General features: G+C 35.6%; 3 protein-coding genes and 1 long non-coding RNA gene across 4 annotated transcripts; all 4 read left to right on the plus strand.

Moving 5' to 3' along the window:
* The first annotated feature begins 387 nt into the window (after positions 1-387).
* On the plus strand, positions 388-4,494 carry LOC18049275 (apyrase 2). Its single transcript, XM_006443286.2, has 9 exons — positions 388-1,119; positions 1,712-1,840; positions 1,962-2,018; positions 2,113-2,205; positions 2,770-2,975; positions 3,196-3,287; positions 3,597-3,811; positions 3,918-4,107; positions 4,208-4,494. Exons 1-9 carry the CDS (start codon positions 802-804, stop codon positions 4,339-4,341), a joined length of 1,434 nt encoding a protein of 477 aa, XP_006443349.1. The 5' UTR covers positions 388-801; the 3' UTR covers positions 4,342-4,494.
* Positions 4,495-5,962: 1,468 nt separating this feature from the next.
* On the plus strand, positions 5,963-8,158 carry LOC18049276 (pentatricopeptide repeat-containing protein At5g15010, mitochondrial). Its single transcript, XM_006443287.2, has one exon. It carries the CDS (start codon positions 6,293-6,295, stop codon positions 8,057-8,059), a length of 1,767 nt encoding a protein of 588 aa, XP_006443350.1. The 5' UTR covers positions 5,963-6,292; the 3' UTR covers positions 8,060-8,158.
* Positions 8,159-10,214: 2,056 nt separating this feature from the next.
* LOC112100206 lies at positions 10,215-12,359 on the plus strand. Its single transcript, XR_002906523.1, has 3 exons — positions 10,215-10,987; positions 11,080-11,169; positions 11,329-12,359. It is a non-coding gene; the product is annotated as an uncharacterized LOC112100206 (long non-coding RNA).
* Positions 12,360-13,752: 1,393 nt separating this feature from the next.
* LOC18049277 (NAC transcription factor 47) lies at positions 13,753-15,555 on the plus strand. Its single transcript, XM_006443288.2, has 3 exons — positions 13,753-14,127; positions 14,242-14,552; positions 14,646-15,555. The coding sequence occupies exons 1-3, from the start codon at positions 13,956-13,958 to the stop codon at positions 15,267-15,269; spliced, it is 1,107 nt and encodes a 368-aa protein (XP_006443351.1). The 5' UTR covers positions 13,753-13,955; the 3' UTR covers positions 15,270-15,555.
* The last annotated feature ends 1,429 nt before the right edge of the window (positions 15,556-16,984 follow it).

Here is a 16,984-nt window from a genome sequence, read left to right on the forward strand (position 1 = left end):
ACAAAAAACTCAACCAGGAAGCCGTAAAAGTCATCAATTAATGAAACCATAGAGATCGCACTCTCATTGAGACTTTTGGAAGAATTTAGGGCTAATTTTCAACCCACCCTTAATAAGAGTTATTACTGATTGATAACTTACCAAAAAAAAAACAAAAAACAATAACTTACGAAAATTCTAATAAAAGAGAAAAAGAAAAATAGTTAACAAAAATGTGAGCATTTAACAACACGAATAAAATATTAAAATAAAATAAACATATTTTCAACTTTTTTCTTTTGACACGCAACCGAAACAAGGTTACGACAAAGCAAGAGGAGCAATTTTTCTTTTTAAGTCGTATATAAATATTTAAAATTTAAAAGAAAAACTTTATTTACACACTTTTGAGGCAATCCATGTGTTGGTGGTCCTGGCGTTCCGCGTCCGTTTCCCTCTGTCCCTGTGACCCTGGCCCTCTCCCTCTCCGGTAATTGATTTATACGGTACTAACAAACAAACCAATAAGCAGCAGTCTGAGACAGGCTGGCTCGTCAGTTTTCGCGCTGAAAGAGACACAACGCTGCGACGACGCTCAATCAATCGGCATTGTAATTTTATCACATGATCAACGTTCCAAATCCCGTCATCTGAAAAAAAACTAAATCCATAAACACACAACACTACGCTATAAGTTCAATCCTGGATCCCTCTCTGGATCCGCCATCTCAGTCCTTAGCCTTATCAACCGGCGGCAACGGTCAGATCCGGTACCGATCCCCTTCCTCCGCAGAGCTCCTCGAGACCGGCTCCTCGGACAAAATGATCAAGCGGCTTCATAATCGCCAGCACGACTCCTTCTCCGACAAGATCCAGCGTTACCGCAGCGTTCTGCTCGTCATTTCCATCCCCGTCATGTTGATTGCCGTCGTCTTGCTTCTCATGCCCGGCCGTGCCGCCCCCTCCGACGTCGCTATGGATTACGGTCTCAGCCGCAAGTTTTCCCCCAATTTGAAGCTCTCCAAGAGTTACGCTGTTATTTTTGACGCCGGCAGTTCGGGCAGTCGTGTGCACGTGTATTGCTTTGATCAGAACTTGGATCTTGTGCCAATTGGCAAAGATCTCGAGCTTTTTGTTCAGGTTATTTCTTAATTCATAACCTTTTTTTTTTAATTTGTTTTCAAATGAGAATTTAATATTGATTTCAGGATTATGGATCCGGATAATGTAGTTTATAGATTAGTTCCTGATGCATTGTTTAAGGTTGTTGTTCAACCGCTAGTATGAGCAGCTTTGAGTTAAGGTGCATACTGCAAAAGCATCTGAAATTGCATTCTGGAGAATTATCAATTAAGTGCTTTTCGTGAAAACACTTTTAAGTTTTAACTACATTTTTTTGTTCCCCCAGAAACGTCTTTTCTTAAAAGTGCTTCTGGCAGAAGCTGTCCAAATGCTTTTCTTGATCTTAGAAAGCGCTTTTGTCTGATTCAACCAACCATTGCAAAAAGATAAAAGCCCTCACGATTGCATTTTTTAGTTGGTTTTAATTTTTGGCAAAGAGCTTGTGTTTGAGTTAATATGGGTTCCAATAATACAATATGCTATGAACAAGACTGCTTCATATGCATGCATAAAGCGATTGTTCTAGGTACTTGAACTACTTGGAGCTAAGTGTGTGTAATGATCTGTTGTTTTACATAGTTCTGATTTAAGGTTGGTCATGGTGTTACAGACTAAACCAGGTTTGAGTGCATATGCAAGTGATCCGCAAGCAGCAGCAAACTCACTAGCCTCGCTTCTTGATAAGGCTCAAAGTGTTGTGCCACAAGATTTGCGTCCAAAGACACCAGTTAAAGTTGGGGTGAGTGAATTCAGATAAGTTCTCTTTTCTCATTTATCAGGATTTTTTATTTGATGCTGTAATGCCATTCTCTAAAATTTTCTCGTTAAATTACTGAGATGAGGTTTTGTTGTTTTTGTAGGCAACTGCAGGGTTAAGGCAATTGGGAGTTGATGCATCTGATAGAATTTTGCAAGCAGTAATTCCTCCTTTATTAACATATCATTTGGTTGGGTTCATACCTTTATTTTATCTTCCATTGTACTTACAGTTCTCTGAACTTCAAATTTAAGGTTAGGGATCTCCTTAAATATAAAAGTGCCTTCAAATCTAAGCCAGAGTGGGTTACTGTTTTGGATGGTTCCCAAGAAGGTTCTTATCAGTGGGTATGTGATTTTCATTTCATCTGTTTCCTTATTGGTTTTGGCCTAGAGAACAGAATGCACATATGATAATGAAGTCAGTTTCATTCATGAAGTTCCTCTATCTTATTGCACTCATACTTGTCATGCATGCTTGTGTGCGCACATACGGATGCACACGTGTATGTGTGAAGAATATGTTGTAAATAATGATTGTGATATTTGTTCTAGAATGTAGGTTCTTCCATCTTATCACCAAGTCAAAGAGCCATCTATTCATTTTTATAAGATGGCATAGCCTGGTTTCTGCTGCTAGGTCTTGATTTTTTTCATGGACTCTTAGACTAGTCAAATCAAATACACATAGTAATTCCAGGCTCTGACATATTCATAGTACTTACTTTGTTGACATAGGGAAGTGGTATTGACTTAGACATATGAAGACATAAATTGATTACAAAACATAAACATCATTATATCATTTGGCTACATTTAAAGTTATAAGATGTTGTAGGAACATCGGGTTTGTTCATTTTTTTTGTTTAAATGGATGTAGTCTTGAATTCTTTAATGTATCATGCGTTTCAGGTAACAATAAACTACCTCTTAGGGAATTTGGGGAAGAAATATTCAAACACAGTTGGAGTGGTTGATCTTGGCGGTGGATCTGTACAAATGGCTTATGCAATCTCAGAGAAAGATGCTGCAAATGCTCCAACAGTGCCAGAAGGAGAGGATCAATATGTAAATGAAATGTATTTGATGGGAACAAAATATTATCTTTATGTTCACAGGTCCACTCTTTCTTTCTTAAAATTTATCTTATTATTTTATTCAATAATTGCTTGGTCAATCACCTCATGGATCATTTATAGTGGTCATTTTTCATTGGTCCATGATACAGAATTTTCTAGGTTCTCTATCTGTTTAAAAAAGATCTTTTATTCAGCAAAGTACCATAAAGTTTTCCTAGATACATTTTCTAACCATAATGTTTTGGCATTTTGCATACAGTTACTTGCATTATGGTTTGTTAGCTGCTCGAACAGAAATCTTGAAGGTCACTAAAGACTCTGACAACCCATGCATTTTGGCTGGTTATGATGGTATGTTCAAGTGACTAATTTTCTGGAGTCCTGATAAGTTATCATTCTACTTTCTTTCTACGAATCATGGCTGATCTCACTTTCTCTCTTGCTTGCTCTAACTTAGATCACTATGAAGATTAATGAGAAAATTATTTTTGGACACGGAAACTTATTCATCTAAATCTTTAATTCCCTGGAAAATATTTAGGATTGTGTAGCTGGTTGGAGTTAGCAAAATTTTTTTCTGAGATAAAAGTTTTATTTACACTGACTGTGGACATCAGATTGGAAAGTTAAGTACTTTTTTGTCCTTGAAATCTTTTGAAGGATCTTACAAATATGGAGGACAGGAATACAAAGCATCAGCATCACCATCAGGTTCAAACATAGAGGAGTGTCAGAGTGTAGCTATCAAGGCTCTCAAAGTTAATGATACTTGTACTCACATGCAGTGCACATTCGGTGGAGTATGGAACGGCGGAGGTGGTGATGGACAAAAAAATATGTTTGTTGCTTCATTTTTCTTTGACAGGGCTGCCGAGGTATTACTCTTCTATAACTTAGTTGCATGAGGATATTAATTTACAGCACAGTTTTCTTAATTGTCTGGCCGCATTGAGGTGGTCTAACTCGATAACTTGCTTTTAGGCTGGTTTTATTGACCAAAATGAACCCGTTGCCAAAGTTCGTCCTGGTGATTTTGAGTCTGCAGCTAAGCGTGCCTGCCAAACTAAACTTGAGGACGCAAAATCCATATATCCACGTGTGGATGAGAGCAATCTACCGTACATATGCATGGATCTTGTCTACCAGCATGCATTGCTTGTAGTCGGATTTGGTGAGTAACACTGACATCAAGTAAATTTCTCTTTATTAGTTAAGTTGTATTTCGTGAGCCATATCCTGTTGGTATTCTGATCTCTCGTCTTTTTGGGCAGGCCTTGATCCCTGGCAAGAGATTACCTTAGTAAAGCAAATTAAATATCAAAATTCACTTGTCGAAGCAGCATGGCCACTAGGCAGTGCCATAGAGGCCATCTCATCTTTAGGATTGAATCAGGTTTCCGCATAATTATTCATCTAAACTTCAGCAATGTGTGGTTTTTGGGTGTCTGCGGATTTGAAGCTGAAGTATCCACGGCCGGTGGCCTCAGAATCAGTATCAACCTGGATTGGGAATTGAATTTGGTCTATATATCTTGGGAATAACGCCGGGGGGGGGGGGGGGGGGGGAATATTAGTTCCATTTATTATCATTTGTAATCACGTTACAAAATGTTCTGATTATAATTTTTCGAGTGTTTTGATTTATTTATGTTGCATTTATTTTCCGGATTAGGGAATCGGAATCATTATTTTGCAAAATAGAGTTAGGAATCGAAATCGAAATCGGAATCGGGATCGTGGGTTCACCACAATTTGGGAATGAGGAATGAGAGACTCATTACCAAGGGGAGGTGGGAATGAGTCCCTCACTCCCGGAAATGACTATTTTACTTACTCTAAAATTACAAATGCTCATATTGTCCTCAATTATAATTAGTTAATATATTATTATTATTAATTAATTAATACACTACTATAATAACTATTAATATAATTATTATAATTGGTTCAAATATTATTAATTAATTAGTATAATTGTTATTGTTAATTAATATATTAATATATTATTAACAATAATTATTAATAATTATATTTTTTGATAAATAATCACAATAATGAATATACTTTTATTATTAAGTAATATAATTATTACTATTAATTAATATATTAGTATATTATTAACAATAATATATTAATAATTATAATTAATTAATATATAATTATAAAAATTATTAATATAATTATTACTATTAATTAATATATTTATATATTATTAACAATAATGTATTAATAATTATAGTTTTTGAATAAATAATCACAATAATTAATATATTTTTATAATAATTATTATTATAATTAATTAGTATATCATTATAATTAATTAATTAAAAATTTACAATTAATTATTATATTATTGACAATTATTATTATTATTATTATTATTATTATTATTAATTTTTGAATAAATAATCACTATAATTAAAATATAAAATAATCATTATGCCAATAATTCATAAAGTAATTTTTAGTAATTTGTTACATTCTAACTCATTCCAATTCTGATTCATATAGGTTAAGTAAATAACTTACTCTGATTCCCATTTCGGTTTATTCCCATTTCAGCTCATTTCGATTACTGACAAATAAATGCAGTATTAGTTCATTTACCAAGAGGAATCAGTACCAAACTAAACCAATTTTTTTTTATTTTTTTTTAAGTAAATTCTTCTAAATTTAATCAAAGCCATGAGTGGGCATGTTATTTTGTATTGAATGGTCCGTACTGTATTAAAAATTTAACCCATACGTGGTGATGAAAAACATTTTAGATGAGAAGTACAAAATTATATAGATGAGTTTGGTGTAGTATTAGTGATTCATTATTATATTTTAATTTTGAGAGTAAAATTGGGGTGTGTGAATTTGGTAGGTTTTTTTTTTCGTGATTTATGAATAATTTGTGAAAAAGTGTTTAAAAAAGTTGGAAAATGAGTTTGCTTTTTTGTGTATCATTTCTGATACATGTAGTATTAATCAACAGGAAAATTTTCAAAACTAATCAACCAAAAAAAAAAAAAAAACAAATTTTATAGTAAGGAAACTCAAGTTGCATGTTCACATGTGTTTATAAAGAGTTAGCGCCTTCTCGAGATCAACTTCAACTGGCTGCGACCGACCCTTCGGAATTCTGTTTACAGTGAACAGTTAACTCGAGAATTTCTTTCCCACATGACATGATAATTGCAGTAAGTTATATTCAATATCGAAACACATTTTCGGGCTTGGTCCTTTCATTCAGTCATTTTCACGAACACCTTCGCTTCGCTTCCTTGAGAAAAATAACTCCTCTTTCTTCTTGCGGTTAATTTCAATTATCGTATATATCATTGTTTTTTGTTTATTGAGTTACTTAGAAAATGCAAGGAAACAGAGTAATTAGATCTAACTTATCGCGTATTACGAGTCTTGCTCGCTTCCTTTTCAGTGCTGCATATACAAAACCATCCGAGTTTTCAACTTCCGTTATCAAAACCAATGTCTTTACTCCCACTAATAATTTTACCTTCCCATTTCACTTCTCTTCTTGCTCCACCTCTAATCTTGAGACCCTAAACGCGCCAAAAATATCTATATTGGATGAAAAAGACTGTAGTGGCAGTGATAACGATGATGAAGAGGATATTGTTGCAACAGATGTCAAGCAGTTGAAAATAAGTGATGAGGGTGTACTAAAAGATGCTAAGACCCTTGTGGACATATTGCGTGAGTTTAGTCATAAACGCTCTGAAATGAGAAACAAGATTGAGGAATGTGGTATTAAGGTCTCATCAGAGTTGGTGAGCGAGGTGCTTTCTTGGGTTCGAAATGATTGGGAAGCAGCATTTACTTTCTTTTTATGGGCTGGAAAGCAGTCGGGTTATGCACATTCGACTCGCGAGTATCATACAATGATAGCTATCCTTGGGAAAGTGAGGAAGTTTGATACTGCATGGGCATTGATAGATGAGATGAGAGGGGGAGAACCAGGTCCTTCCCTTGTGACAAAGCAGACTCTTCTGATTTTGATTAGAAGATATTGCGCAGTGCATGATGTGGGGCGAGCTATAAATGCCTTCTACGCATATAAAAGGTTTAAATTTGCTGTTGGTATTGAGGATTTTCAAGGTCTCTTATCAGCTCTATGTCGGTACAAGAATGTGCAAGATGCTGAGCACTTGATGTTTTGTAACAAAGATGTATTCCCATTCAATACCAAGAGTTTTAATATCATTCTTAACGGATGGTGTAATATCATTGGTAGTTCACGTGAGGCAGAGAGAGTATGGATGGAGATGAGCCAGAGAGGTATATGTTATGATGTCGTGTCATTTTCGTGTATCATATCTTGCTACTCTAAAGCTCGCAACCTTCATAAGGTGCTCAGGCTTTTTGATCAAATGAAGAGAATGGGGATTGAATGCGACAGAAAAGTTTACAATGCAGTAATTCATGCTCTTGCAAAGGGTAGATTAGTGAAAGATGCAATCAGTCTCATGAAAAGTATGGAGGAGAAGGGTGTTGCACCAAATGTTGTTACTTATAATTCACTGATCAAGCCTCTTTGTAAAGCACGGAAATTAGATGAGGCTAGACAGGCCTTTGATGAGATGTTGCAGCGTGGTATCTCACCCACAATTCGAACTTACCATGCCTTCTTGGATATCATAAGGACAGGGGAAGAAGTATTTGGCCTGTTGGAGAGTATGAGAAAAATGGGCTGCCAGCCAACTAATGATACTTACATCATGTTGATTAAAAAGTTTTCTCGATGGCGCCAGTTTGGCAATGTTTTTAAAGTGTGGAATGAGATAAGTGAGAATGGGAATGGTCCCGACCGTAGCTCATATACTGCACTTATACATGCCCTCTTTTTAAATGGAAAGTTGGAGGAAGCACACCAATATTATATGGAGATGAAAGAAAAACAATTATTGCCAGAACCTAAGACAGATGAGTTGCTTCAGGATTGGTCATATAATAAGCAGTTTGTTGAACGGCAAATAGCATCTTTAAAAGCTCATCAACCTCAATCAGGACAGAATACCACAGTGATCTCCAAGAAATCGGATCAGGACAGAGAGTTCCTTCAACAACCTGAAACTAGAAGAGTTGTAAGACATCAGGGTTTTTCTTTTTGGGAGTAGTAGGTTCTTTATAACAGTAAACCTTGTTGGTAAGTGTTTTTTGGTTTCAATGTAATTATAACCTTTTCTTTGTCCATGAGCTTTTCTATTAACTCCACATAGGTGCATGACAGTTTCAGTCAACATTATTAAAAAATGATTTTTTATATTATTTTCTGTTATTGTTCAAATCATTGTGAAAAAAAATGAAGTTTCTTGAATTCATAGATCACAACTTGAACATGCCTAAGGTGCGAACTAACCAGTTACTTAAAAAAAATAGTAAAATATAAAGAAAGGTGAAACTTTCTAGTTTGTCTTGATTCAAGTTTTCAAATTAAAAAAAAAAAAAAAGGTCACTTGAAGTGTGTGTATTATGTTTATATCACTAAATCTTCTCTTCTGGCAGTCAATTGGCATGTGTATTACTCTGTTTCTGGTTATCACAGTACTTGAATGTGGAAGGCTGCTTGGTCTGTTTGAGATTTATCCCTTTTATGGTTGCTGTTCTAACTGTGGCTACCAAGCATATGGGCCTTGGCACAGGTGGTAAAGAGTGCCCATGTAGTGATGAGCCCTGGAGCTGGCAATAGGAAAAAAGACTGTTTGGCTAATAAGTTTTTGATATGTTAATGCAATTGTTAAATTATTAGTTCTGAATTAGCCTGGTAAAGTCATATCCCAGGCGCTCATACTGCAATTTTCCATAAAGATTCTTCTTGTCAAATTCAATGTTTAGTGGCATGCTTATACCATCATCCACCAAGCATATGGGTCTTGTCTCAGTTTGTGAAGAGTAGGCATGCGGTGATAGTCCCTTGACCTAGCAATAAGAGCAAGAGTGTTGACTAATAAGTTTTTTCATATGTTGCTGTGATATCTATTAACTTTTGGATCCTGTGTTAGCCTGCTAAAATCGTGTCACAGCCACTTTATGCTGCAATTTGCTTTTAAGATCCTTGTATAACCCTCCTGGTTTGTATTGTATTAATGTTTGGTGGTTTGCTAATGGCTACCAAGAATATGGGGTTGTCTCAGGTGCTAAAGAGTGGACATACAGTGATAAGCCCTTCACCTAGCAATAGAAAAAGAGTGTTGGATAATAAGATTTGCATATGTTGCTCCGATACTTAACTTTTGAGTCCTGAATTAGCCTGCTAAATTCATGTCACAGCCACTTCATGCTGCAATTTGCTGTAAAGACCCTTTTGGACTGTAGTAGATTCTATAACAGTTAGTTCCTAGGCATAATAAGGGTTCGATGGTGCAAGAGACTAAATTCTTTTTTCTTGAGTCAATCCTGATGGTCCAGGGGCAAAAACTATTGATCAAAATGCAATGGGGAGAGTGTAGAAACTTTACACATGTATGAAAACCTTAAAGCTATGACTTGTGACCTATTTAAAGTGAAATCCTAATGAACATTCAATTAATTAGTTCGGAGGTAAGTGAATATAATTCTACTAATGTTCAGAAATTGCATGAACTACATGCAGATCCTAAGAAAATAAATGTTTAGTTAAATAGTTTGAATGCAATGTTGTTTGCTATGTGACATCTGTATAAAGGTCTTATCTGCTTTTGCCAATACTTGAATTATTTTTGGATGAACCTATCCATCATGGCTAAAATGTTTCCCGTTAAAAGTGGTCTGATCCTGAGCTGATAAAACCATACAGGACCAACCATATGAAAAACTTTAGAACTTTTTAATCTGTAGTAGGCTTCACACAGATCCACAGAACTGAGAAACTTTTTCCATGTATTTGTAGGATGGAAAGGAAACAAACATCTGTTTCCTGCTTAGTATTGTTCTGTGCAAAATGACTTCAGGTTGTTTCTCTCATCATAGATTTTTTGGTTGTTGGCTTCTACTAAAGGAAGAAAAATGTGGAACAGCTTTAAAATCCAGGTAGTTCCTCATGCCATCCAATTGGGTGATTTTATGGAAGCGAAGCCTAACATTGAATGGGTTGAAAATACAATTTATGATCCATGTCAGATAGGGTGTTAATCATGAATTTTTACATGAAATCAAGCTGCGGCACAGCCTGATAAAGGTAAACCTGATTTAACCATACAGCCTTTTGTTTATCTTGATGTTCTTGTGGGACAGGAAGAATGATTGTAAAGCTGTTTAGATGCCTGTCTGTTTCACATCCTCATGGTAGTGAAAAATTTTTTTTTTTTCCCCTGAAGTCCAGATTTACTGCTATCTGCCCCATTTCTAATTTGTTCTCTCTTTTTGGTAGGCACAGCCTGATTAAGGTAAACCTGATTTAACCATACAACCTTTAGTTTATTTTGCTGTTACTTGTGGTTCAGGCTCGATGATAATAAAGTTATTTAGATGCCTGTCTGTTTGATATCCTCACAGTAATGACAATTTTTTTCCCCAAATAGCAGATCTAGTGCTCTGCCCATTTCTAATTTGTTCTCTCTTTTCATTCCCATGTGCTGGTTTGTCTGTGTAAGCATTCTGCTAATATATTGTAGAATAGAGTAGATGAAACAATATAGATTGCTGTTTAAAGATCCATTATCTTAGTTTGTAAGATACTAACAGGGTTAATCCTCAATAGTCAATGTTTATCAGCAATATAATATTTTGTGGCTAAGAGACAGAAAATAACCCAAAACCTTAGTGTTGAAACAGTTCCTTGTTAGGCCTAACTCAGCTTGCAAAGTCCGAGATGGAAAACTGGTGGAATACCATTTAAAGTAGATAACTACTAGCCTCTAGATTAGGTAAACTACACGTGGAAAACTATGGAGGTCACTATCAAAACTTTTGAGGTTGGAAACTAGCTAATCCATATTTTTACATGCTGGCCATGCCTTTGACCAGCTTAATAATTGTTGTTTCAGTCAAATTTCCTTAACAACCTGATGTGAACCAGTTACACGTTTGCTGGATCTGGCATTCAATCTGCCTGGTGTCATGTTAAGGTAAGAATGATGTTTTTCCTTTGGTCTTCAATGTGAGAAGTTAACCATATGGGTATTTATGTTCATTTCTAAATTTTTGGTTGGTATTGAAGCATAATTCTATTGGTTGATCAAAGTCAAGCTTCTCATAACTAAGCAGAGTGATGCTTTTGACAATTCATCATCGCCTCACCGCACGAGAGGTAACGCTTTTATTTGCTTGACCAAGGGATTCTTTGATATCTATCTACTAGTTGGAGAAAAAAGGAACTGAGACAAAATTATGGGATACTTTTATCCAAAGACAGTACAATTTTATTGATAAAATAATGCATATTGACATGTGGATATTTGAGTTTCAGCTGAACAAGTTACCTACTAATTGGAAAAGTGAAGGAGGTGGAGGAAAAGAACCATTGAACTCCCAGGTACTCTATTAAATATCATACATGAGATAAGATTCAAAGTATGCATCCTATTCTTTGCATGAAAACAAACATAACGTTAATCTCATCAGCCAAACAAAAGCATCTTTGAAGGATAGATACTAAAGTCTAAGAAGTTGTGGATAATCATAAACTTTTTGGTTATGCTCATTCTTTTGGCATATTGCTTTTGAAATCTTAGCTGTAACCCAGTTTGTCTCATTCTTGTTCTTTTGTCCAAATTCGGCAGCTACCATTGCTCAAATCCCATTTGTTTTCATTGTATTATGGAAGTCTCCCTATATGCGGGGGACTTTATATTTATATCTTTTGGGTGGTTATTATCTAGAAAAATTTCCCAGTTCAATTGCTAATATTATTAATTCTTTTATCTCTTACTCTACACACACACATGGATACATGTGTGTGTGTGTGTGTACTGCTTTGCTCTGTCAAAGCTGCATGTTCTGATTTGGATTAAGGAAACAGCATTAGGTAACCAAACTTACGAGCAAGATTGAGTGCTAACAAGGAGGAAACTTAAACAATTCAACATGTGGTTAAGTAATAACAATAGAATTTGCAAACATGTGAGAATTTGACAAAGTTTTCCGACTTTTTCACAAAAAATGTATTGTTATGTACTTACTTCCAGCAGCAATATTTGTTTCTTGATAGTTTGGATACGTATGTGCACGTATGTGCTTACATAATTGCCCCATATTTGCTGGAATGAAGGAGTCATTGCTTGATAAAATCAAGCCATTTTTGCAGTTGAGACTTTGAAATTAGTGATTTAAGAAATTTTGTTAGGTATTTGTTATTATTGACTAAATCAAAACTTCGCCGCAGAATTGCACCTAATCAATGTTGTTTACATCACACGTGCGGTGAGAAAACTATTCAAGTATTGACTCTTATTAGTTTAGATCTTGGCTGTTGTCAAAGCTTTTATTTTATGAGATATGACTTGATGAACCCAACAGGAGGATAATATTTTCAATATTTAGTTAGGATGATAAATCAATTAAAAAGCAAATGGGGAAAAAAATTTGCAATAGAAGTGACAGCTTGAATATAAAAATATCACAAGCGTGTGCCATGCATCAATTACTCTTTTGGCTCTGATGTGAATGCTAAAGCTAGCATAAAAAAGGAAGCAAGGTTCTCTGAGTTCAGGTCCAAGAAGCTTGATTGAGGGAAGATTATATTGTGAGCTGAGATAAGCTAAAGAGGAAATGAGGAATATTCTTGGGGAGTGTGAGCATTTTATTTATATTTATGTCAGTTTAGTAAAACTTTCCTACTTAATTTAAAAAAACCCAAGTGAATATACTTGCACCTTGGACTTTATGTGGTTTCGGACATATTTTTAATTGCTAAGGGCATATGTATGTGCCCCCATAAGCCGAGTCATCATAGTACCAAAAAGGTCTCTTGACGATATGATTTAAGCAAGCATCATTATTCAATTCAAGCCTTGTGGTTCCACTATCTTCTTCTAGAAACACTGCCTTAATGTATCCCTCGTGCAGTCGTATTCCTTACAGAGTTGGTCCAACCCATTCTCATATGCCAACACTTGGCTACATGTATAAATGGCCACGTCATCTCTCTCTCTCTCTCTCTCAAAACGAAAATATCCTTCAGTGGGACGAGCACGTCACGTCTTTCTGATGGATATCATTTCAAGAAAAGTTATATCATCTTAGTAAATTTTTTTTTTTCTGTTTTTTATCCTAATTAATTTTGCGGTCCGTAATTTTGTAAGTTATTGGATTATTATGGGAATGATGGAAAGAATTATTATGCCCATCTCGCTCAAAACTTTTTGGGATGTAATAACTCGACATGATATCCTTATCTCTTGCATGAGACCCCATTTGAACAAAAATTTTGAATGGTCAAGAGATACACAAATTTACGGCATGATGACTAGGACCGCCACACAAGTGCTAATAGGAACAATTGGACAAAAACTGAGGGGGGTACGTGTCGTGTTTTGATGTAAAAAGGTTGGGGCACGTGTCGTGTTTTGATGAGAGGAGAACTATGATGTCAGAAGATTTAACCCCATTGTTTTATCTCAGCCGCCACCTTTCTATTTGCGGGAAAGAAAAAGACAAAGCCGGAGCTCTAACCAATAGTATCAAAGCCCTCCGAACCCAAATGCCACAGCTGGCATCTAGTGGGGCCCCTCTACAAATGCAATGCAGCTGATTTGATTTCTTCTTCTTTCTTCTTCTTCGGCCTAATCCTTTCTTTCTTTTTTTTTATTTATTTTTTATTCCATTTCCCACATAATGACAAATTCCCCACAACCATATATGGCCCCCCATACCCTTCTCGCAAAAATTTCAATCCCTTTCTCTCTTTTGGGTTGGTTTCATTCTCTCTCTTTTGGGTTGGTTTCATTCATTCTTAGCCATTCTTTGAAAGAGTTTAATCAATAGCTTAAGCTTGTTTAAGCTTTATCAAGTTTTATTATACACAAAACTCTATAGAGTTAGTTTGAAGTTACTCTCTCTCTCTCTCTCTCTCTCTATATATATATATATATAATCATGGTTTGCATAAAGAACCCGGAATCAGCCCTGCCACCAGGGTTTAGGTTTCACCCAACGGATGAGGAACTAATCCTTCATTATCTCAAGAAAAAGGTTGCATCGATGCCTTTTCCGGTTTCCATCATAGCTGATGTTGATATTTACAAGTTTGATCCATGGGATTTACCAGGTTTGTTTGTTGTTGGCCTCTTTTGATTCATTTTGTTAATAAAACAGTATTCATATATATGTCAAGTGACTAACGATTATATGTTGTTTTTGGGTTGCTCTTTTGATCCTCCAGCCAAGGCTGCCTTCGGTGAGAAAGAGTGGTATTTTTTCAGTCCTAGAGACCGAAAGTACCCGAATGGAGCCAGGCCGAACAGGGCAGCTGCATCCGGGTATTGGAAGGCGACAGGCACGGATAAGATCATCTTGGCAACATCTGTGGGAGCTCATCAAGAAAACATTGGTGTGAAGAAAGCTCTTGTGTTCTACAAAGGCAGGCCTCCGAAGGGAGTTAAAACTAATTGGATTATGCATGAGTATCGCCTTGCTGAAAACCCCAAGAATCTCAATCACACCAAGATGAGGCCCAAAGACTCTTCCATGAGGGTAAGCACCATAGTTAGCCACGCTTAAACAGCTTCATAACTACTGTGATGATCTCTAATGGTGTATGTATATCTTGCTGTCTTTCTTTTCCAGTTGGATGATTGGGTTCTCTGCCGCATCTACCGCAAGTCCCATGTCTCCCTGCCAACATCAGCCGGTGCAGCAAGTGATCATGATCTAGAAGAAGAGGAGGAAAAATTTAACCTTCATGACACCCTGTTGCCGATCCTGAGAAGTCCACCAAGCCACAACACTACTCTCAATCCTCAGAAATCTTCATCCTTCTCCAACTTATTGGATGCAATGGACTACTCAATGCTGAGTAATTTTCTATCCGAGAACCAAACGAGTCATACCGGATCTGAATCCAACCCGCTGTTCAATTCAGGGATTTTAGAGCAGCACCATTCTTCATTCAACAATGGCAATGGCAATGGCGCCAACACGAACACAAGTTGCACTAACAGTTTTCTGATTCAAAAACTACCTCAGTTGAACTATTCAGTTTCAAACAATATGGAGAACCAGCAGCACAAGCGCCCACACCCAAATATAGATCATCATGAGAACATGTTGCACCCATCAAAGAAATTCATCACTACTTGCAGTTTCAGTAGTAGCACTACTGATCAATTTGATCCTCCGTACAACTATTTACACCAGCCATTCTTGACCCAGCAGTTACTACTGAGCCCACATCTTCAGTTTCAAGGATGAGAAAATGAATCAATCCAAAAGAATTGAAAAAGAAAAAAAAAAAAAAATCATCAAAAGGAAAGAGAAGAAGAATAACCAAATGTTGAGCTTAGCTAGCCAAGCCAGCTGGGTGAACGTGTGTACAGAATTATGTGTGTGATTATTATTGGTTTTATTTTTTCTGCAAAATGACAGAGATGGATTGATTAGATTAGAGAAAGTGAACTGGTTGTCACGGTATCAAATAGAAGATACCATTATAAAGTCAAAAAGTTGGTGGAAAAAAATACACCAAAGAATTTGATAAGGAATTATATAATATATGATTTTGTAGAAATTATATATATATATATATATATATATATGAGGGTTGAATTGTCAGTTCAGGTTCATACCCTTTGTACACGGTATTGTTCTTTTCATGGCTTGTTAATTATTAGTTAATACATGTTTGAAACCCAAATATATATGTATTTTAAGTACTATTAAAAAGTTACGACTGCACTTGCAAATTATATATTGTTCCAAAAGATTAGGTCATGGTGATCATTTAGTGTTGAATAAACAAATTCACAGGAATAAGAAGTGTCAATTTGTACAAAAAACTAAAGCTTTCTGTTTGCATACGCTTGCTTTTATCTTCTTGGTTTATCGTCACAGCGATGATTGTCTTACGTCAAATTAGAGCCACTGACCAAACATACAACATAGAAGAAGTGAAACAATCAGTTGCTTGGCTGGTAATATCTAAACAAAATAGAACAACCATTCGTATCCAACAAGTAAATATACTCATACTCAACATGAAAAGAAGCAGTAACTAGAGTTTTCATGGAAATTTAAACTTTTTAATCTTTATTATCATTATGATTAAAGGGTATATCACATTCGAGCCGTAAAATTATCGTGTCTTCCGAAGTGGGTCAACATACATTACAGGTTTCATTTGAACTTTGAATTCAAGATAGCTAATAATAATGAATCGTGACCAATCAATCATTCTCAATTATTAATAGAGAAAAATTGCAGCATCTTATAAAAGATGGTCCATTCGAGCTAGTTACTACAAAACGACAAAACAAATATATATATATATATAAAAGATACAACCTGGAGTTCGTGATTTTTCCAAGCACGATGTTGCGTACAGGATGAAATGAATGTGAATGTGTGAATCTTCTTATTACGACATCAAAAACTAATCAAAAGAAAGTCAAAAGATTCCGGGTAAAATAAAACCACATTGAGAGAGAGAGAGAGAGAGACGAGTTGATAAGGAACCAACCACGCGTGCTTTTGCATAATAAATCGTTCATCTTTTTGCATTGAATTGGCAGAACTCATTTTCACACTTTCATATTCCCCCAAACCTTCTTTGTTTCGGGGTCCCGCTGCGTTAACGTACGATTTCTTTGCTCTTTTGTGACCATAGACGTTGTAAATTTTCATATACCCCCTTTCACTCTTTTTATTTAATTTTTTCATAATTATTAAGCTGATTGATTTAATTCTACCCGCATTTCGTAGGCACATTTCAGTTAGCTCCTTGCGCTATTTCATATCTACAACTTTTCTATTCTATGTTGCACCTGTATCACAATACCCCCTCCTTACTATTTTGAGATTATATAATTAACATGTTTAATTTAGAACTTTACATTCCTTATTAATTACAATTTATCTTTAAATATTAGGGCATTTTTTTAATCCACTATCAAATTTCACTTAGCTCCTTA

Source organism: Citrus clementina, unplaced genomic scaffold (genome assembly GCF_000493195.1).
Source record: "Citrus clementina cultivar Clemenules unplaced genomic scaffold, Citrus_clementina_v1.0 scaffold_3, whole genome shotgun sequence".
NCBI classification, from domain to species: Eukaryota; Viridiplantae; Streptophyta; class Magnoliopsida; order Sapindales; family Rutaceae; genus Citrus; species Citrus x clementina.

Bases quoted from the DNA above. Each gene is read 5' to 3' on its own strand.
- LOC18049277 (XM_006443288.2), top strand. From the start codon at position 13,956: ATGGTTTGCATAAAGAACCCGGAATCAGCCCTGCCACCAGGGTTTAGG. The intron at 14,128-14,241 runs GTTTGTTTGTTG...TTGATCCTCCAG, and splicing joins TGATCCATGGGATTTACCAG to CCAAGGCTGCCTTCGGTGAG. The intron at 14,553-14,645 runs GTAAGCACCATA...TTTCTTTTCCAG, and splicing joins CCAAAGACTCTTCCATGAGG to TTGGATGATTGGGTTCTCTG.
- LOC18049276 (XM_006443287.2), top strand. From the start codon at position 6,293: ATGCAAGGAAACAGAGTAATTAGATCTAACTTATCGCGTATTACGAGT.
- LOC18049275 (XM_006443286.2), top strand. From the start codon at position 802: ATGATCAAGCGGCTTCATAATCGCCAGCACGACTCCTTCTCCGACAAG. The intron at 2,206-2,769 runs GTATGTGATTTT...CATGCGTTTCAG, and splicing joins AAGAAGGTTCTTATCAGTGG to GTAACAATAAACTACCTCTT. The intron at 3,288-3,596 runs GTATGTTCAAGT...AATCTTTTGAAG, and splicing joins CATTTTGGCTGGTTATGATG to GATCTTACAAATATGGAGGA.